At 39.7% G+C, this 22947-nt stretch overlaps 2 protein-coding genes across 3 annotated transcripts in view; one reads left to right on the plus strand and one right to left on the minus strand.

Moving 5' to 3' along the window:
* Window positions 1-17965, plus strand: part of DENND5B (DENN domain containing 5B) — a 213430-nt gene extending 195465 nt beyond the window's left edge. For both annotated transcript variants that reach the window (XM_032646315.1, XM_032646314.1), the window contains 7 exons: window positions 1689-1834; window positions 3682-3800; window positions 4643-4830; window positions 8572-8654; window positions 8868-8994; window positions 11228-11402; window positions 12961-17965. In XM_032646315.1, the coding sequence (XP_032502206.1) occupies window positions 1689-1834; window positions 3682-3800; window positions 4643-4830; window positions 8572-8654; window positions 8868-8994; window positions 11228-11402; window positions 12961-13144 (1022 nt within the window). In that variant the 3' untranslated portion in view covers window positions 13145-17965. The remainder of the gene's footprint in view (window positions 1-1688; window positions 1835-3681; window positions 3801-4642; window positions 4831-8571; window positions 8655-8867; window positions 8995-11227; window positions 11403-12960) is intronic.
* A 4230-nt stretch (window positions 17966-22195) lies between these two features.
* LOC116761038 (cytochrome c oxidase subunit NDUFA4-like) lies at window positions 22196-22668 on the minus strand. The gene is given in 1 exon segment (XM_032646722.1): window positions 22196-22668. A coding segment is annotated over 1 exon segment (240 nt). The 5' UTR covers window positions 22571-22668; the 3' UTR covers window positions 22196-22330.
* Window positions 22669-22947: the final 279 nt, after the last annotated feature.

Genomic DNA, 22947 nt, shown 5'->3' on the forward strand with positions numbered 1-22947 from the left:
CAATAAATATCACCAATATTTCACTGGGCACAGTTGTGTAGGTTTTGGCCTTCGAAGTCTCTGGTAGAGGCAGACAAGGGAAAAATGGAGTTGGAATGGTTATTGGGACAACCTGTATTATCTTTCAAGCTACTATTAGTTTACTAGAAACTAAGGTGTTATATACAGTTTTGAAAGAGAAGAGTTAGGATCCTAAGTTCCTCCCCATATATGCAGATTTTTCTTCATCTGAGGAACACTTTCAGTTAGAGGAATCGAAATACTTCATGAAATAAATATTCTGAGTTTAATAATATTGCTCTTTTTCTACTTTATGAAATCATTGTTGTGCATCTGTGAGCCCTTTGCAGCCACAGAACTGCTGACCTTAAACAGGCCCTTTTCGGTAGCTTTTCTAATCCTGTCAGTGAAAGAAATGAAAGTAGCCTCTGGGGCCTAAAATAACATCTTGCACTAACCTCTTCTGCTTTCAGTTTCAAAAATCATTTGAGTCTCATGATTACTAAACCATGAAAGTATGGCCTTCCCTCTGACATTTTCCTTTCCTTCAGCCAAAATAAAAGGACAGAAAGGGAGGTTATTCACCCAAAAGAAAGTCGTCTATGTAAAGTTAGGGAAATGAACCATTTATCCCATTCATTTTGCTCATCTAAGAGCACATTGAAGCATGAGCTCCTATTGTGAGGCTGTATCTGAGCCTCTTGTCCAGTAAATGTTTTTAATTCTACGTGTAGTTCTTTCAAGGAGGGCTTTCTATTAGCTCTCCTGTGGCTGAATGAACAGAAACCCTGAGAATACCAACCAAAATATTGATTCTACCCTGCTTTAAAAACAAAAAAAAAGTATGGCTCTGAGGGATAAAAATATGCTAATGTGTGTGAGACATCCCCATTTTTAAAGGAAATGGAGGTATGTGTAATGCCTGGGTGGTTTCCACATTTGAGCAAAGGATGGTGATAGGACAGTGACATCTAGTGGTGTGCCTTTTGAAGAGCCTTCAGAGGCGAAAGATTTCTTACAGATCCCTTTCCATATCCTGATTCTTTCCCTGGGGCACCTCTTGTACATGAGTCACCTTTCCAAGTTGTAGTTTATAGACTTCATATTATGTCCAGAATGGAGGTGCTGTTGTTTATTATTCTTGGCTTTGCATATTGGACTGTAAAACTGGGATGGGAAAGTTCTGAAGTGCAGTGCTTTTAAGGGTTGGCCAAGAAAATCAGCAACAAGAGGATACTATCCAAGAAGTCATCTACCACCTTTTTTTATATGAAACCATACCAGTAACCGTGCTCATTTATACTCGATTTCTGGGACAAAATTAATAAAAAACATTTAAAACAATGAAAACACTATATAGCACAGTCACTGTTTATGTCCTCAGAGATTCTGGTGCTAATAATGCCTGACATTGTTTATAAATGTAGTGGTGATGATAAGCATGTCATGTACACATGGTGATGTATATGTGTGGAAACCACAAATATTGGGACTTTTGGCTTATAAACCAGACCTCATCTTTCTAGACTGGGGGAGGTTATGATCTATCTTTTTGTTTAAGTACATCTTGATAGATCATTAAAAAGCAAATTATCTGTGAAAGCCAGCCGAGTTCTTAATGTATATTTGTTTTGTTATCAGGAGAATTTTATTGTAATTCTGTATTAATTTCAGCATTTTTCTTTCAGTGATTCCGTATAGGTCAGTGATCATTCCCATCAAAAAGCTGAGCAATGCGATCATCACATCGAACCCTTGGATCTGTGTATCAGGAGAACTAGGAGACACGGGAGTAATGCAGATTCCCAAAAATCTCCTCGAAATGACCTTTGAAGTAAGTTCAGCTGATACCTTTCTTTTTTTTTTTTGCGGTATGCAGGCCTCTCACTGTTGTGGCCTCTCCCGTTACGGAGCACAGGCTCCGGACGCGCAGGCTCAGCGGCCATGGCTCACGGGCCCAGCCGCTCCGCGGCATGTGGGATCTTCCCGGACTGGGGCACGAACCCGTGTCCCCTGCATTGGCAGGCGGACTCTCAACCACTGCGCCACCAGGGAAGCCCAGCTAATACCTTTCTTAGCACAAAGTGTCATACATAGTTCTACACAATGATGCCAGTTTCACTTTTTCATTTTTCCTTGAGTCAAATAATATAAAGGAGTAATTAAGCATGCAGGATGATTTTTGGGGATTATATTCCTAAAGTTGTCTTTGAACACGTGAATTTTTGTATTTTTATTGTTATTTTAATTGTTAAGCTCTATTTTTCCACTCATAATGGTGCACTTTGGGGCTTTGCCAGGTCCTATTCCATAATTCCCAGTGCCTAGCACGGAACCTGGCAAGTAGAGAACATTCAAGTAATGCTTTCCTCACAGTGGTTCTCTTCCAAACTGTAAATTCACCCTGCCTGAACCTAGACAAAGGGACGGGGGAACTGCTATCCATGCTTTTGGTTTTTAGACCACGTGGTGATATTTATAAAGTGATTTTGCAAAAATATACCTTTCACTATGGTAGTCAGTTTTCAGGTCTTACCTGGTGAAGTATTCCCATACTTTTGAGCCCACATGCTGGTTGATCCTGACATGCAGGAAGAAGGCAAACAGCTGTTCTTGCTTCAGGAGGGAAATGGTGCTAACTGAAATGTCCTGTTCTCATGTTCCTTGGAGTCTAGGTATAGCAGTTTCCACTCAGAGTCATAACACTGCCCAAGAGCTAATTTTGACACTATCTATCTAGTGGGGTCACAGCCATCTGTATATAAAAGATTAAAATCCTTGGCTTTTCTTCAACTACCAAGTACGGAACATAAACTGCATTGTAAGTCCCATCATTGCTGTTTCTAGACTCTCACATCTGCCTACTTCTTTCCATCTCTGCTGCCACAACTAAGTCAAGATGCCATCCTCCCTCACCTAGATCGCTGTGATTCAAAGACGTCAAGGGCTTTGAGAACTCATAGTTCTGATGTCTATGATCTGGGGTCTATGTCTGGGGTAGACCCCAGATCTCGGGTCTATGTCTGGGTCTGTGGTCTTTTATCAGAATTTAAAAGTCAGAATTTAGTTGACATTTATTTTCACCATTCCTATTATCATCGCTTTCTTTTGTACTTGTCCACAATGGGTCAGGAAGGACACTGATAACTATGTTTTTTTTTTTCTTTTTAACAACAGCTTCAAAGACTTCTAGGTGAGGTTTGAAGTCAGTTCTGCCTTAGTATTTTATTAGAAGCAGAAAAACTAGTCATGTTGGTGATTTTTGTATCTATAATTGTTTCTCTGACCTCTCTGCGACTAAATCTAAACAGCATCCTTTTCCCACTTCTTGAGATTCTTCTCATCCTTCATAGGCACAAATCACTGACTCTGCAATGTTTCTGGGTTCTCCAATTAGAAATCATCGTTCTTTCCCCAGTGTTCTTCAAGTACCTGTTTACATCTCTACTCTAGGGCATTGTGCAGTCCCTCTCATTTGATAGTTAATGTTCCTATGGCTCCTGTCTCATTAGAAGGGATCTATTAGGTGTGAATATTTTTCTCTAGTGCACAGCAGAACGCATTATGCAGAGTGGGTCCTCCGCAGTTGTTAAATTGGATGGAACCATGGCACCACTGCTAAAGCTGAGAGGTAGTAGGAAGGGATCAGGTACTGAGTAACCTGTGGTCCTGTCCCTGCAGTGCCAGAACCTGGGGAAGCTGACTACTGTTCAGATTGGTCACGATAACTCAGGACTGTTAGCCAAATGGCTAGTGGATTGTGTCATGGTCAGAAACGAAATCACAGGACATACATACAGGTAAGTAAATGTCCTTGGGAGCTCACACTTCTTTTAAGACTCTTTAGACAAGAAAAGGTTTGAGAATTATTTTCATTCCAAAGCTTTCCCGCTGCCTTCTGAATTTTAGTTTAGTTTTTTGGGTTGTTTTGTTTCTGTTTATGTCATAACAAAATTGTGTTATTTTGTTCCAAATACAAAATTGTCCCCAAAATACTTTTAAGAAACTGATTGTGTTTGCTGCTAATGCTTAGTCCACAAATGTTGAAAATGATTGGTGGAAGTCTGATAAAAAAAAAAGGAAACAAAAAAGAAGCTTAAAATAATGTCAGTAAGAGGAAAGGGCTGTTTCAGATGCTCCTGGGCAAAGCCAGCACTCTTCTTTGAGAACATTCTCCTCTTTTCTCCTGTAACTTAACTCCCACATTAGCATCTAGTTTGAAGATATTGTTGTTGAAACTAACCCCAGAATTTTAATACAGATGAGGTATGAGAAAATATTAAAGAATTATTTTAACTTGATGATAACAATTTATTCTCTTTATATAAGAGAGAATATCTTTAGTTTTCAGAGACTCATACTAAAGTGCTTGGGAGTAAAATGTCCTGTTGTTTGTAATTTACTTTAAAATACTTTTAACAAAAAATAAAAATGAAGCATATGGCAAAATGTTATGTTTAAGTCATAAGAATATGGGTGTCTCTTATCTTTTCTACTTTTTTATGTGTTTGAAATTTTTCATAATGAAAAAAAGCAACCCACAGGCACTAAAATGATGGGCTTCACCCATGGTGCCATTTAAAAATTCTAATTAAAGCTAGTAAGATATTGGTGATTCTGAAGTTTGTTTCTGTCCTACCAGGTTCCCATGCGGGCGGTGGCTGGGGAAAGGCATTGATGATGGAAGCCTGGAGAGAATTCTCATTGGAGAATTGATGACATCAGCAGCAGATGAGGATCTAGTGAAGCAGTGTCGGACTCCACCCCAGCAGAAGTCACCCACCATGGCCAGGAGACTAAGCATCACTTCACTGACAGGAAAAACTACCAGTAAATAGTTTTTTTATTTTCCAGTGTGTCATGTTGCAGGCATCATGTAGCCATTTCATAGAAAACTGTTGAATTAATGAATTACGGTAAGGAGATTGAAAAGAAAAAAGCTGAGGAAAATTAATTTGAGAGAAAGGCTTTAAGAGTGGGGAGAGAGGGCTTCCCTGGTGGCGCAGTGGTTAAGAATCCACCTGCCAATGCAGGGGACACGGGTTTGAGCCCTGGCTAGGGAAGATCCCACATGCCGCAGAGCAACTAAGACCGTGCGCCACAGCTACCTAGCCTACGCTCTAGAGCCTGCAAGCCACAACTACTGAGCCCGCGTGCCACAACTACTGAAGCCCATGCACCACAACTACTGAAGCCCGTGCTCTGCAACAAGAGAAGCCACCACAATGAGAAGCCTGCGTGCAGCGAAGAGTAGCCCCCACTCACCACAAGTAGAGAAAGCCCACACGCAGCAACAAAGACCCAACGAGGCCAATAAAATAAAATAATTAAAAAAAAAAAAAGAATGGGGGGAGAAAAAAGGAGGAAAAATAAAGCAGGACATTAACAAATAGTTAAAAGCCCCTGAAGAATTTAGATGCTAAAATCCAACAAAAACTGCCTGCTTCTGTTTTAATTAAGCTTTGGAAGTATGAATAAATAATATCTTGCCTGAAACTTGAAGGAGGAATAAGGACAGTTACATGTTACAGTACTCCTACATCTAGTTATCCAGAGCCCCTTTTTCTAAGAGGAATTCTAAAAATTCCTCTCCCTACCCCACCCCCAACTTCCTGTAGAAGTGATAAAACAAAATACTATAAAAAAGTGAATTCTGTGGATAGGATACTATGTTCATATGCCATTTTGAATAGTACAATAAACTTCTAATTTATACTAATGTGGTCTTTAATAGGCTGAATAATGTCTCCCAGGGGTATCAGATTTTAATCCCTGGGATCTGTAAATGTTACTTTATTTAGAAAAAGGGTCTTGGCAAATATAATTAAGTTAAGGAACTTGAGATGGGGGGATTATCCTGGATTATCCAGGTAGGCCCTAAATGCAATCACATGTATTCTTATAAGAGGGAGGCAAAAGGAAATTAGACACACACAGAGGAGAAGACAATAGAAAGATGGAGGCAAAAATTGAAGTGATGCGGCCACAAGCCAAGGAATGCCAGAGCCACCAGAGCTTGAAGAGGCAAGGAGCAGCTTCTTCCACTGAGCCTCCAGAGGAAGTGCAGCCCTGTCCACACCTTGACTTCTGCCTGGTGATACTGATTTCTGACTTTTGCCTTTGGAATTGTGGGAGAATAAATTTCTGCTTTTTTACGTTACCAAATTTGTGGTAACCTAGTACCAGAACCACAGAAAACTAATAAAGAGGCAGTATGATTTAGTGAAAAATCACAGAAGTTTATCAGTGAAGTGGTTTTACTTCAGTTTATAGACAGTAACCATGAGTAGAATAAGAGGTACCTAAGAGGTCCTTAGTTAGCTAACAAAGCAGCTTCCTTAGCTATTATTATTCCATATCCATTTCTTAGTACATAGTAATGTATTAGCTATTAGAATGATACAGTCTAAAATGTAAAATTATTCTTTCTCAAATGATTCCCTGTATTCATAATTCTTCTCTGCCTTCAGAAGTAAACTTACACACACACTAGAAGAGCTAAAATAAGGGTAGAGAACAGTGGAATATTCATATATTGTCAGTGGGAATGCAAAAGGAAAAACCATTTGGCAATTTCTTTTAAAGATATACACATACTAACCATACACTTGACCCAGCAGTCCCACTCTAGATATATACCCCAAAGAAATGAATACATATATCTACACCAAGACTTGTACTCAAATGCTGCTAGCAGCTTTATTCATAATAGCCAAAATGGAAGCAACCCCAGTGTCCACCAGCTGGTGAGTGGAGAAGCAGATAGTGGTAGATCTAGTCAATGGGATACTATTCAGCAATACTGTGGATATATCTAGCATCACGGATGAATCAAAACTATTATGCCAGGTGAGAGAAACCAGACACAAAGGACCAGACACTATATGATTCCATTTGTATTAAATTCTGGAAAAGCCAATATAATAACGATGAAAAGCAGATCAGCATTTGACAGGGGTTATGAGCTGGGGAAGGGGATTGACTGAAAAGGGGAATGGGGGAACTTTTTGGGTTGATGGAAATTTTCTATATTATGTTTGTGGTGATGGTTATATGTCTATACATCTGTCAAAACTCATCAAATTACACACTTAAAATTGGTGAATTTATTGTATGTAATACCTCAGCTATGCTGATTTAAAATTAAAAAGTGGATTTCAGTTCAGTCCTTCCAAATTATTACAACTTGTGAATCAGTCCAATTTTATGGGGTATTAATGTTTTGAGAGGCCTTATCCCCCGCTTCCAGTCATATTTTCTTTCTCATTAAGCAGAAAATTTTAAATAATGTAAAACTCAGAGATGGGTACCGTGGTGTTTTTTTCACAGTGTGTGCAAGGTGATATTTAGAGAACTAAACATTTTAAATTGGTTTCAAAGTAATGCTGATCAGCACAGGGTTCATTCGAAATGAATAAAAGATTTCAACGTAGATCTTCATGTTTAAAAGAGAAAGTTACAGGTGAAAAGATTACTAGGAGCTGGAGATGACACAGTATCAGTCCTTCAATTATAAGAGGTTTCCATTTTAACAACTTTTTTGCATTGGTATAGAGAAAACTTACTTGAGTCTTACCTGGAAAATGTCTTATGCAAGAAATCCTCCAGCAGTATGAATTTAAAGATTCTTAAATTCTAGACTGTATAGCATGTCATTAATAGTGTGATATGTGAGTTTGATTTAAGAGTTAATCACTACAAGAAAAGACCAATTATTTAATTTTTCTCTTGTTACTTACTTCTATCCATGGATGAAACCTGTTTACCACCTTTCTTCCTTTTCCGTCTTTTTCTCCTTTTTTTTTTTTTTTTTTTTTAATCATTCTTGGGGTTTGGGAGGCAAAGGTGCTTTAGATTCCATTCAAGAAACCCACCAAGCTCCCCCTCAGGAAGGGGGCCTAGATAAGCAAGTACTGTCTGAGAGAATGAAGCAGTGCCCAGATGGACTAAGTGGCCAGAAAGAAACAGTTCTGGGCTTCGAGGCAGGGTGTCCCCATGTACCTGGCATCTTTAAACATATACCCTTTTACTTTTAAGACAACAGCAAAGCACACGATCCAAATTAGACATTCAGAGCTCCAGAAGCCTTAGTCTGTGCCTACTAAGGACTCGGAGGTAGGTGGGATAAGGGGTGCCTGAGGGATGATGCTGTGGGTCTTTCCCACCTCTCTCCTTGGATCTGAGGACTAGTAGCACTTTGTGACAGGCACCATGCCAGATGACTTACACATAAGATCTCATTCACTTTTCCCTGTGACCCAAGAGGTGTGTGTTTTCCCTGTTATAGATTGAAGAAACTCAAACTCAGAGGAAGTTAGATAATTTGACCAAGGTTATGGATTGCAAGTGGTAAGGCTGGGATTTGAATCTTGGGGGTCTCTTGGTTTCTACTCCATTGTGCCAATATGCCTCTCCCTTGGCCAAACTGGCCAAGGCAAGTTTCACGGTACCCTGACAAGCCAGCCTACTCTGGTGAAGTGTTTCCACCACAGGCAGGCACAGTTGATGTCCTGTAGTACTTTGGTTTATTTCCCTTGCATGAGAATTCAGCCATTATTGATTATTTTTTAGAACCCAATGCTGGACAGATCCAAGAAGGAATTGGAGAAGCTGTGAACAATATTGTGAAACATTTTCACAAACCTGAAAAAGAGGTATGATGGGCTATAAAACTTAATATGGTAGGATTTTAAAGCTGCTTTATACATGATACATAAGGCAATAAAAGGTGCTTTAATTTTAATTTGTAAGCTTTCTAATAGCTGCAAAAAATGCTTCATTGCTACTCTCAGCACTTGTTCCTCTAGTATTTTTCCTAAACATCGAGCAAGAGCTTATTCTCCGGCACTGTGTGTTGCGCTCCACAGAGAGGAAGCCTCACTGTGTTGCTGTGTGGAGAGAGTGGCTTAGTTGCAGCACTTGAGCAAGTTTTCCACCATGGCTTCAAATCTGCTCGCATCTTTCACAAGAACGTCTTCATCTGGGACTTCATAGGTAAATTAAAGCTGGTGTGTGTTGTTATAAGGTCATCAAAATGTTTCTTACAAAACTCAAACTCAGGGATTGGAGTGAATAAGTTAGTGATAAGGGTGTATGTTTTTAAAAGTAAATATCAAATAAGCAGTATCTGTGCTTTTCATTCAGTCAACAAATATATATAAATGTCCACAATATTCTAAACAGTATTCTAGATGCTCAAGATATACATAAAGAGAAAAGTAAACAAAACACAGAAATTCCTATGGTTGACAAATTTATAATCTGGTAGGGGCAAACAATACACAAAAACATAACAGATATGCAATTCATCTGATATATTGGAAGGTCATCGTTGATCCGGAAAAAAATAGAGCAAGGTGAAAGGAAATGGAGTGGGGGCACTCTTTTAATGGGGATGCTTATAGACTTTGTTGACAAGGTAACATTAAGCAAAGACTTCAAGGAAGTGAGCCTTGTGAATACGGGGAAGAGGGCACTGGAGGCTGAAAGAAGCACCCCAGCAGAGCAGGGTGGGGCTGTGCTTGGCCTTGCATGGAGCAGCAGGCATGTCAGTGGGACCGGAGCGGAGTGAGGGAGAGGGGCTGGGATTTGGAGGAGAGGGTGTTTACTGCCAGAGCCGGTTGTGAAGGGCCTTCTAGGCCTCTGGAAGCACTTTGTTCTTTATACTGAATGGTATGGGAAGTCCTTGGAACGCCTGGAGCTAAGGAGTGACATGATATAATCTATGTTTTAAAAGGATCACTCTAGTTCTGTGCTGTCCAGTATGGTAACCAGTAGTCACATGTGGCTATTTAAATTGGCTTAATTTAAATTAAGTTTAAAACTCACTCCCTCAGTCACACCAGCCCTATTAGTGGCTGTAGAATTGGACCTTGCAGATGTAGAATATTTTCATCATCATGGTAGGTTCTACCGGAATGTACTGCTCTAGCTCGCTAAACTTTGTATTCTTTATTTTGCTATGCAGCTTCTTCTACAATTCCCAGTTTCTTTCACAGGGAAATTAATCATTTCATGTTTGTAAACAAGGCCTGGATGAAGTAGTTGATTTTATCCAATAACTTTTCGACAAAGAAAGGAAAGTTGACAGAGCTAGGCCCCCTAGAGTGGGTTGGTTTTTTTTCTTTTCTTTTTTTTTTTTTTTGCGGTATGTGGGCCTCTTACTGTTGTGGCCTCTCCTGTTGTGGAGCACAGGCTCCGGACGAGCAGGCTCAACGGCCCCGGCTCACGGCCCACGGCCCAGCCGCTCCATGGCATGCGGGATCCTCCCGGACCGGGGCACGAACCTGCATCCCCTGCATCGGCAGGCAGACTCTCAGCCACTGGGCCACCAGGGAAGCCCTGGTTTTTTTTCTTTTGGAATGCATAGACTCTTACTGCTCCTGCTTCTGATATGTATATACATAACTCTTCCTCAGATTTTTTTTTTAAATAAATTTATTTATTTTTGGCTGTGTTGGGTCTTTGTTGCTGCACACAGGCTTTCTCTAGTTGTGGCACACGGGGGCTACTCTTCGTTGCGGTTCGCGGGCTTCTCATTGCCATGGCTTCTCTTTGTTGTGGAGCACGGGCTCTAGGCGCACGGGCTTCAGTAGTTGTAGCACGCGGGCTCAGTAGTTGTGGCTCACGGGTTCTAGAGCGCAGGCCCAGTAGTTGCGGTGCACGGGCTTAGTTGCTCCATGGCATGTGGGATCTTCCCGGACCAGGGCTTGAACCCGTGTCCCCTGCATTGGCAGGCGGATTCTTAACCACTGCACCACCAGGGAAGTCCCTCTTCCTCAGATTTACTGAAGCAGTTCCATTTCAAGGATTTTGTTGCACAGTTTTAGCCAGCCATTCTATAACTAGAACAGAGGGCGCCACCTCAATGGCTACCGTGTCTTTGCTACTTACTCTTAGAAGGCTCCAGTCTTAACAGACAAGTTCATGGGGGTTTTTTTCTTTGCTGTCAACTGCCATTTCTTGAAGGTATTCTAAAGAGAGTAAACTTTCCAACCGTCTGGAATGCAGTCTAGATTAGAAAATAGACTCCTGGGAGCATATTGTTCTACCGTGAAACATGGGCCTCTAGAATTTATTGTGAAACCAGGATAAAGTAATGGTTTTGGTTTTAAGCCTGGCTATAATGCAAAGTGTCGTTAGTATTTCCAGAATAAACCAAGTGATTCATCTTTTTTTATTTGAAGTATTATGTGTATTGTGATATGACTCTGACTTCCTTCTCCAGAGAGAGCAGTTGCCTATTTTGAAACAACTGACCAGATTCTAGACAATGAAGATGATGTCCTCATTCAGAAATCATCCTGCAAAACCTTCTGCCACTATGTAAATGCTATTAATACTGCACCCAGGAACATTGGGAAGGACGGCAAATTCCAGATTTTAGTTTGCCTTGGAACACGGTATTAAGCCAGTTCTTGACTTTCCCTGTCTTTGTCACATGCTGAGCAAGAATTTAGAAAAGATTATACCAGATCATGCCCCTTCCAAAGCTCTCCCGTGGGTTTCTTTCGTACCAAATTTTATGAGACTCCTGTTTATTGGGTGCTTGCTATGTGTTGGGCAGTATGTTCAGTACTTCACGTACATTATCTTATTTAACCCTCCTGTCACTTTACCACCACCACTGCATGAAGTAGCAAGCGATATCCCCACTGTACAGATGAGAAAATAGAAAGTAGAAGAGGCACGGGTAAGTTAACAAACTTTCCCAAGGTCACACAGCTAGAAAGAGGCAAAGCCAAGATTTACACCTAGTCACACTCCAGAGCCCAAAGCTCTGAACCGTTACACAGTACTGCACCAGAGGTGGGTGGATAAGTAATAGGTAGATTGGTAGATAATTAGACACACCAGCACATTCACACATATATATTTCCTGTATAGAGCTTGTATAGTGTGTATATGCTACCATGTTGCTTTAATTTTAATACATTGTGGAATTCTTACTAAGTAATTCTTGCTATGGAAAGTCTTCTTAAGACAGTTTCCTACCCCTTTCTTTTTTTTAAATGACGCATAGGAGCTGTACACTCCATTAATTTTAAAACGGCTCTCAGAATTGTAAGAAATGAACCACATAGCTCTTTAGAAGATTTTTTTATCTGTGCAATGTTTGTTTTCTTCTAAACCCCTAGAAGCCCCAGCAAGAGGTGCAGGATGGCCTAGCTGCCTTGTCATGAAGGCTTAGCGAGAGGTGCTCAGTGAGGATGTCTTAGCTACTTAGTGACAGATAGCTCATGTCAGTTTAATCACGAAACACTGAAGATTGAGATTCTGTCCTCCTGAAACAACTGTTTTACTGAGCTAAGTTCTGTATTTCTTCTTAATAAAAGCTGCCCAATTTCAGCTGTGTTTTTTAAAGTTCCTTTGGAGTATGATCCTTATCTCCTTTTATCTCTTTACTGTTCTGATTTATTAGACCAGCACAACCCCTCTTTTGGTTTATAAAATCTACGTCATGTTTTTCTGCTTTGATTTTGTTCCTTACCTTGTAGTGTTGTGTAAATTTTTTTTAAAAAAGCGCTAGTCCCTACAATTAAATGGAAACTTTCTTCACAAAAGGTCAATATACTTTGGCATGCCTTGCCACAGATGTCTGATTAACACCCCTGTAAAAAAAGAATACAAAATGGCATTCTGCCTTTTTTTAAAGTGGTAGAATCAGAATAGAGAATTTCTTTAATACATCTAAGTCCTTATGGCCAACTTGTGCAGACCCACTTTTAGAACCTGATGGGTTTCCTCGTTAGCTTACACTGTCTCATTACCTTATCTTTTTAACCAGTCATTATCCAGCTAGTTGACTTTGGTTTTGTCTTTGGTGACCTCAGAGCTTGGCTAGATTTTTCCCCATCCAGTCCCACACCCATACCTTCTCGTCGTCAAAAGCTCCAGTGTGTGCCTTGTTCTCCAGCGAGGGCAGCAGTGCTCAGGACTTGTTTCTGTTTGGGTCTGTAGGGATCGCCTGCTCCCACAGTGGATTCCGCTGTTAGCTGAGTGTCCTGCCATCACCCGAATGTATGAGGAGAGTGCCCTCCTGCGAGATCGCATGACCGTCAACTCCCTCATCCGCATTCTGCAGACCATCCAGGACTTCACTATAGTCTTAGAAGGCTCACTCATCAAAGGAGTGGATGTGTAACCCAATTAGCTAGAAATTCTCAGTCCAGACCCCTTGTTCCTGAACCTTCCCCAACGATGGGGACTGATTTGGACTTGTCTGATGAGGTAGTGAGTCACTGCAGGGGGCAACACACCATATCCCCCAATTTGAACAATGCTGACACTACAGACAAGGTAAAGTGCTGTATTGTAGTTCATTTGAACCTGGAATTTAGTATAAAATAGAGTATTTTCATGTGTTAGATGTGTGTAAATATGCTCTCTTCTTTGAGAAATTATATTACTCTAATAAGATAACTTTTCTTAGATTGAATATTCCTGTGACTTAAAATAAGTAGTTTAAAAGTATTGGGAGGTGGGGGGTGGGGGGAGGAGAAAGAGTGGTGCTAGTCAGGAAGAAGCCAGTAAACATGGAAATACAGTGCAACCCAGTGGGGCTTTTTTTTTCCTCCCGGTATCACAAAGGAACTCAGAATGCATTGTTACGTTGTAACCAGTCATCCTGGTGTCTGATCCTTTGTATTGTGAATGTAAACAGCTTTACCTACTGTAGGGGATAGTAGCCCTCACTTACAGCTTTTAAGTTTCACATGGTTTCATACGTTTGAATTGAGCCACTTTTCCAGTCTTTTGGAAAAATTTTTTCCGTCAGCACAAGATATGATTCAAATATTTTAAATACTGTACCCCAGGAGCTTGGCTAAACTGGAAAGAGAACACACAAAGCCCTGAGAAGTGTGTTAACTTGTGGGATTATAACTTCTTTACACTTTGGAAAGATTAGCCTAGACTAACTTCATTCTTGGCATTTTTATTCTTGTTATTTGAGGTACTTTGGGGAGATGTGAATTTCAGAGTGTTGGCCTCATGGTCTTAAGAACTGCAAACAGCAATTTGATTCTGTACTTTTAATTTGGCCATCTCAACCCTGCAGTGGTCCCTTACCTCTTAAAGATAAACACAAACACGGTCTTTGTTTGGTTCCAATCACCCCCCTCCCCTCTCCCGGTGCACATCCCCCCTCAGGAAATGGAAAGAATGTTTAAGAAGGAGGAGGGCCCTGTGTGGCTTGGAATGTTTTTGTGAAAGTATTTGTTGACGATGATAATGCAAATAACAGAAGAAGAGAGAAAGAATGAACCCTTTCTGGGTGTTTCAGGGCAAGCTTTAAGTTCTTTTGTAAGCAGGGGTGAAAATGTAAAACAACTGGCCCAGAGAAGGTACAGGCCAGTACTGACAAAATGGAAGTGAAACAAGAGGCAACAATTTTAGGAGACCAAACATTGTAACTTTCCAGTTTGGTATTTTTTAAGGAAGTTAAATAAATTTGGTATTAGCTCGTTACCTTAAGTCTTCACCTTACGGTCAGTCCTTTAAGTCTAATTAGGCATTTGCATGTTGTTAGCAGGGAAATTGCCTCAGCAGAGCTCCAGATTTTGTTCCCAGTTGTGGCTGAGAAGCAAAGCCATGGCCTCTCAGGACCCTTGTGTAATCTGAGGGTCCAGGCTTTAGCTAATAGCGTTGTTTACCTTTTTTCCTGGAAGAAGAAACTAATGAAACAAGTGCCTCACTCCCTTTATCAAACACTGTATTCAGCCAAGGCACACGCCCTTTTAATACGTGACTTGAGTACTTGAGGAGGGTAGGGAGAGTGGAAGGCAGCATTTAGAAACCCATGGAAAGGGTTTAAGAAGATGGTTCTGGGTGACCTGGGTAGACCAGAAATTTGTTTGCCTACAGCTGAAGTTTGTCCACAGTGGTGTGACTGTTCCAGGGACATGGAAAGTCTGTTATGGGAGACATCCAGAACCTGTTTCACACTAGGCACTTACTGTTTCAGTGATGAGAAACCATAGCGTGATCCAATCCCGGATTTTGTCATTGTTACCTTTTCCAAAGGACATGCTTCTGACACATTCTGGGCAAACAGAGAGATGGCTTAGGTTAGCAGGCTAGAATTGAGTCATCTAGTCTAGCCTTCTCATTTTACAGATGGGAACACTTAAGGGTCAGAGAGATTAAATACTTACCCGCACACCTGTGACAACACAGAGTCTAGAATTCATGTTTTTTATTACACCAGGCTGCATGAGACTGGCCTCCAAGGCATTCATATTAATAGTCTTTCTACCCTTGGTTGTTTATTCATCCACCTATACAGGTAGCACAGGGATTAATATTCATTTTAACAAATTGTCCTTAAGTTATAGAGAATTACACCTATTTTAAAAAGTAGGAGCAGGAATTCTCTGGCGGTCCAGTGGTTAGGACTCTCACTGCCAAGGGCCCGGGTTTGATCCCTGGTCAGGGAACTAAGATCTCACAAGCCTCACAGTGCAGCCAAAAAAAAAAAAAAAAACTAGGAGCAAAATTGGATTTCGGACCTGTGAATAATACCAATACTTTAAAAATCAATACCTCCCAAAAGAGTTATACCTAAAGTTTCATCCCACTTTCTATTGTCTGACTACAGTAGTGAGATGACCAATTTCAAAAGAAGGAGTCACACCAGAACTGACACATCCTCTAGAATGCTAGGCCCTTTAGAGTAGTCACCTTGGGAGTCCATATATGTATGCCAGTGATAAAGCCAGTGCTCCAGACACCTGGGGGACCTCCTTATGAGCTGCCTGAATGACCTACAGCCCATTCTTTTGAATACTGCCAGTGATGGGAAATGGTGGCCTTTCAAAAGAAATTTAAAATTTGAAACAACAAAAAGTCCTTAGGTTACAAGTTGATGAATGAAAAGGATACTTAAGCAAAGTTTGGGGTCACATAAGAAACACAATTCTAAAGAAATAAGACTTAGTTCTTACATGGCTTATAACTGTCTTTGAGCCAATATCAAAATATTTTGAGCGGGACAGTAGCAGAATCCTTAGAATAAATGTACATAGCCTTCTAAGCTGACTTTTGAAGGTCATTCAGAGGTATACTTTCTGCTCTGTTAACACTTTATTTTTTTTTCCTGTTAATACTTTAAACTAGTATATTGCTTTGTCATCACACTTCAAAGTTAAAGTACATAAAAATCAATTTTGTAATTGACTTTTTTTTTTTCTCAAAATAAATTAAAAATAATGCCTGGAATCATAATTAGTATTTTCACATAATAGGTTAAGAAGAAATTGTTTTAAAATTAACTTGCCAAAAATATTATCTCTTGAAACATTTATCTTCCAAGTGTTTTTCAAATGTCCTGAAACTCCTAATATCAACCTTGGTGACATAGTAGCATTACACCGACATTGGTATTATGTGTGAGACCCTGAAGCTGTGCCCTGTCTGGGGGCTTACCAGCGCCTTAAAAATGACTGAGGCTCAGTGTGGAGTAGTATAAAGTAGGGGTCTCGGTGGAGAAAAATGGGCTGCTGAGAACAAAAGGAAGGCCTCCCAACCTTATCCATCCTCTTTCCCACTGGGGGCAAGAATTTGATAGAAGAACCTAAAGCTTGCAAAAGTTTACGATTTCCCTCTAAAATTTATTTTAAATATTTCACACATTTTATACCTTTTATAACACTATGGTATTTACTTTAACATGGTTTTTTAAGAAATCATTTTAATGAACTTCTGTCACACTATATGAATGATACGGGGGAAATACTGAATTGCTCATATTTCCTTTTTTTGGCAATAAAGCACTGTAGTATGTAAATGTAAGTAAAAGAGGGATAGAGGCTATACATAACAGTTCATGTGTAGTAAATGTTGACACCTCTGAGATATTTTGAAACATGAGGCAACAGACAAGGACCTCAGATTCCCCAGGGAAATATTTATTTGACCGCATTGGAAGTGTAACTCTTAATGATGAAATAGCTTCTTTCTGCTAAGAATTATGATTTTTTCAGTAGATTTTCATTTTGAGAACTGTGAGTATTTTCTCTGTGAGGTTTACAGAAACTAGTCTATCTTTTTCACCATTCGAAAGGACAATCTGAACTGTAGCTATTTACATTTCAGTATTAACACACCTTCACTGATTGAGAATGGAGTCTTGAGATCATCTCTACTTTTGTAAAGTGAATCAATCCTATTTCCAAGTCATCCGTGTCATTTGAAGTCCATGTTTCTTATATAAGTATTTGTTACATTACCTTTTAGTGTAAAAGGAGGCAGAAACAAATACTAAGCTACTAGGTCTCTTATTCCTGTTAAAATACATTTATAAATCTCTTGAATCAAACTGATTTCCAAGCTTTTTGAAGAGGGTACCGATGGAGTGAGATCAGAGTAATCCAAGGAGAACCTCATCCTATCAGATCTTACTAGACATGATTGTCCTCTCAAGGACAAAATAAAGATTGGCTCCAGAAGGTTATCACATTGAGCAGTTAATACCAGAGTGAAAAAAAATCGTCAAAAACAGTCTCCTCATTTGAAGGAATCCAGGGTATCCTTGGGTTATGTGGGAGGGAATCACGCTTGACCCAATTACCTAAATGTATTTACATGTGGCCCAGCCTTTATTCCAAACACCAGACAGATCTTATTAAAAGTAGAGAGGTATGGTAAGAGTTCCTGTTGTCAATCAAATGAGGGTGTTAAACTTATAAAAAGAATTCTCTATGTTACACTTGAACCATGTATAAATGTACCCTGTGTATCTTTTTTTTAAATGAGCATTTCTGCATTTAAATTATATTGTTTTCTTTGTATTGTTAACAAAATGCATCAGAACTGGATTTTTTTTCTCATCTGAGCATACTTAAAATTTAAAGAGTATTGTGATATCAAGCACTTTAACATATGTATCAGAGAAACTGATGTGGGTTTTTCAGGTTTTGGAGTACATTTAAATATGACTTTTCATGCTTCATTCTTTACAAATAAAACTGTGGGGTTGATACTCTGTTTTGCTTCATTTTTATAGAACCTTAATACCGAGCAGTTCACAGGGCAAGTGACTCCAGAAAGTAGAGGGATAAAACCATTATGAGAGAAAAAACTACATAAAACCATTATGTAGTAGAAATATAGCCTGCTGGGCAACTGGTTATCTAAAAGGGGTAAAAAAAAAAAAAAAAGAACCCTACCTCACACCATACAGAAAGATCAATTAATTCTTGGCTTAACAACCTAAATGTAAAAGGCAAAACAAAAATTTTTGAAGAAAATGTAGAATGTACTTATGAACTTGGGAAAGGGTAGTATTTAAACAAAACACTCAAAAATAACTAGATTTTTAGTCTGTAGCAAAAATGAAAGGCAGAGATTCATTGATTACCCACTATATGTTAAACATTACTTTAGGTTAAGGACATAGAGCAGTTTAAACATACACATACATCAAATTCTTGCTATCATGGAATTTATATTCTAATGGAGGAGTTACACAATAAACATGACAAATAGGTAATACATATAGTAGTTAGATAATAACAACAAGCAAAGAAGAAGGATTGAAAGTATAGTTGGGACTGCTTAGAGATGGACTGCAATTGTAAATGGGTTAACCAGGGAAAGCCTCACTGAAAATGGAGTTGTCTTTAGCAGAAATTGGAAAAAGCATAAGAGAAACAAGTTTACAGGAGGAACATCAAGAGCTTACTTTTGGCAGTAAGTTTGGCATGCCTGATAGACATCCAAGTAAAGATGCTGATAGACAGTTGCACATATGGATTCGGAGTTCAGGGGAAAGTAATGGTGTGTTTGTCAGGGTCCAAATCAAGAAACAGAAATCACACAGCAATTTGAAGAGGGGTAGTTTAATGTATAGAACTATGTTAGAATTCTCCAGAGAAACAGAACCGACAGGATGTGTGTGTGTATGTATATGTATATAGAGAGAGATTTATTTTAAGGAATTGGCTCACACAATTGTAGAGCCTTGGTGAATCCAAAATCTGCAGGGTAGGCTGGTGGGCTGGAGACCCAGGCAAAGAGTTGTAGTTCGAGTTCAAAGAGGTTTGACTGGCAGAATGCCTTCTTGCTCTATTAAGGCCTTCAACTGATAGGATACATTATGGAGGGTAATCTGCTTTACTCAAAGTCCACCAATGTAAATGTTAGTCTTATCCAAAAAACACCTTCACAGAAACATCCAGAATAACGTTTGATAAATATCTGGGCTCCATGGCCCAGCCAAGTTGACACATAAAATTAACTATCACAGACTACTGTAATAAGAAATTGGAATTATGGACTATTTGCTATTAAGCAATGAAAAGAACTCTAAAGAATACAAGAATAGCATATATAGGAAGCAGCCACTAACCGTAGGGCTGAGGCAAGGCAAACCTAAAAAAGCTCCCTCCCCCTTAGGCTGAGAGTCAGACTTTTAATATTAAGAGGGCACAGCCATGGCCCACTGGATGGTAAAGAAGTTTACTGAGATGCTGCACCAGTGCCACTTGTTTGGAATCTGCTGTCAGGCACCAGGGAGACATCCATGGAGAGGTGGCATAGCCCAGAACTTGCTGGGAAACCACTGGAGAGGGTGCCAGGGAAGCCGTCCACTGGTGAATTCTATCAAAAATTTAAGGAAGAAATAATGAAAATTCTAATCAAAGTCTTCCAGAAAATGGATGAGGTATGTGTTAGTTTGCTAGAGCTGCTGTAACAAAGACTGGTTGGCTTAAACCACAGAAAGCTATTTTCTCACTATTCTGAAGGCTAGAAGTCTGAGATGAAGGTGTCAGCTGGATTTGTTTCTTCTGAGGCCTTTCCCTTGGCTTATAGATGGTCGTCTTACCTCTGTCTTTATATGGTCTTCTCTCAGTGCATGTCTGGGTCCTAATTTCTTCTTCTTACAAGGACACCAGTCATATTGGATGAGGGCCAACCCTAATGACTTCTTTTTAACTTAGCTCTTTAAATACCCTACCTCCAAATACAGTCACATTCTGAGGTACTGGGGGTTAGGACTTCAACATATGAATTCTGAGAGGACACAATTCAGCCCATAACAAGGTAATACTTCCCAACTCATCCCATGAGCCAGCATTACCCTGATACCTATATCAGACAAAGAAATTACAAGAAAAGAAAAATACAGACCAAGAACTCTCATGAATGTAGATGTAAAAATTCTTTTTTTTTTTTTTTATTTGGTAAAAATTCTTAACAAAGTGTTAGTAATTCAAATCCAGTGATAAAAATGATATGTCATGACTAATTGGGGTCTATCAAGGAGAGCAAGGTTGGTTTAGCATTCAGTCAAGGAATATAATTCACCACAGTTACAGATTAAAAAATAAAGACAATTTATATGCTCATCCCAGTATACACAAAAAATTTTTGACAAATTCTAATGTTCATTCATGGTTTAGAAAAAAAACCCCAAAAATTCAGTGGACTTCCTCACCTCAGATATACCGTGTTCATGGATCAGAAAATACTGAAAGTCATCTGCAAAAAACCTACAGCTAACATCATCCTTTATGGGGAAATGCTGAGTGCTTCCCCCATAAGATCAAGAACAAGGCATGGATATCCACTCTTAATACTTCTGTTCAACATTGTACTATAGTCTCTAGTCAGTGCAATAAGACAAGAAAAAAAAGGCGTAAAGTTTGAAAAGAAAGTAAAACTGTATTCACAGATGACATGATGGTCCATGTAGACAATCCTATGGAATTTACTAAAAAGTTACTGATGCTAATAAGTGAGCTTATCAAGGTTGCAGGATATAGAGTCAATCTACAAAAATCAGGTGTATTTCTGTATGCAATAGCACTGCAGTGCAAATCTGAAATACTTGGGGATAAGTTTGACAAAAAATGTGTAAGACTTGCTCACTGAGAACTACTGAGGGAAACTAAAGAAGTCCTAAATACATGGAGAAATATAGTGTGGTCCTAGGTCAGAAGATTCAATATTATTAAGATGTCAGTTCTCCCCAAATTGATCTATAGAGTCAATGCAATCCCATTCAAACTCCCAGCAGTCTTTTTCGTAGAACTTAACAAATTGATCCTAAAATTAATGTAGAAATGCAAAAGCCCTAGAAGAGCCTAAATAACTTGGAAAAAGATAAACAAACTTGGAGGACTTATATTACCTGATTTCAATACTTACACTAAAGCTACAGTGATTAATAAATACAGTGTGGGGAAATTGAGGTAAAGTCAGACAAATAGATCAATTGAACAGAACAAAGAGTATGGTAATAGACCCAAACATATATGGTCAATTGCTCAACAAAGTTCAAGGGTTATTAAGTGACAAAGAGGATAGTCTTTTCAGTGAATGGTCCTGGAACAATTGAATAGCTACATGTAAAAGAAATGAAGTTTGATCCACACCTCCCACCATATACCAAAATCAACTCAAAATGGATCATAGATATAAATGAAAATCCTAAAATTACAAAACTTCGAAAGAAAACACATGGTGAATGACCTTGGGTTAGGCAAAGATTTCTTAGATATGAAAAAAGATACAGTCCTTAAAAAACATTGATCGAGACTTCCCTGGCGGTCCAGTGGTAAAGAATCTGCCTTTCAATGCAGGGGACGCCGGTTCAATCCCTGGTCGGGGAACTAAGATCCCACATGCTGCAGGGCAACTAAGCCCACCTGCCACAACTACTGAGCCCGTGTGCCTCAGCTAGAGAGCCCACGTGCCACAAACTACAGAGCCCACACGCTCTGGAGCCCGCGCATCACAACTAGAGAGAGAAAACCTATAGGCCACAACTAGAGAAAAGTCTGTGCACCACAAATACAGAGAAGCCCAAGCGCCACAAGGAAAGATCCAGCATGCCACAATGAAGATCCCGTGTGCTGCAAATAAGACCCAATGCAGCCCAAAATTAAAAAATAATAATAAATAAATATTTTAAAAATTGATAAATTAGACTTAACAAAAATTAAGGGGCTTCTCTGGTGGCGCAGTGGTTGAGAGTCCGCCGGCCGATGCAGGGGACACGGGTTCGTGTCCCGGTCCAGGAATATCCCACGTGCTGCGGAGCGGCTGGGCCCGTGAGCCATGGCCGCTGAGCCTGTGCGTCCGGAGCCTGTGCTCCGCAACGGGAGAGGCCACAACAGTGAGAGGCCCGCGTACCGCAAAAAAAAAAAAGAATGTATGTATGCTTTTGTTTTTTCAAGTTTCAGACATTTATTAATCAGTGTAAATGCCAACACAATACACCGTGATTTCATGTATGTAGAGGGGAAATATTTCCTGGTTAATTAGAAAATTTTACAGACTTCTGGAACACCTTCATTCTAAGCAGCTTTATAGTCAAACATTTCATTTAGAAGTCTGGACCTTCTTTCTTCAGTTTGCTGTAATCCACATTCACTGAGTAGAACATATATTGATCACTGGGATTCAATTTCTTCTGGGTTCTGGGATATTCCTTCTGTTCCAAATGACTGAGCAATGCCAGATACAAGACATACAGTGCTGCTCCAGTACCTCCGGCTCCAATAAATACAAAGAAAGAAATCAAGCTTGTATGCTTCTTGGCCTAACCAAGGATCTAGTGGGACATATTTGTGGCAAAGGCCTTTGGCCTGAAAGGAGACGAGAACAAATCTGCCAGGCCCCAGACTAAGTAGTCTCTGCCCAAATGTACACTCTTTGTGGGACTTCTCTGGCGGTCCAGTGGTTGAGTCCGCACTTCCACTGCAGGGGGTACAGGTTCGATCCCTGGTTGGGGAAGTAAGATCCTGCAAGCTGTGGCCAAAAAATAATAATAATAACTTTGACATATACCTACCACATGATCCAGCCATTCTTTAGGTAATTAAATACTGAAGGGAAATAAAAGCATATGTATATGTCTACACAAATACTTACACATGAATGTTAATCACAGTTTTATTTGTAATAGCCAAAAACTGGATTCAACCCAATTGGCATCGACAG

This window comes from Phocoena sinus, chromosome 10 (genome assembly GCF_008692025.1).
Source record: "Phocoena sinus isolate mPhoSin1 chromosome 10, mPhoSin1.pri, whole genome shotgun sequence".
NCBI classification, from domain to species: domain Eukaryota; kingdom Metazoa; phylum Chordata; class Mammalia; order Artiodactyla; family Phocoenidae; genus Phocoena; species Phocoena sinus.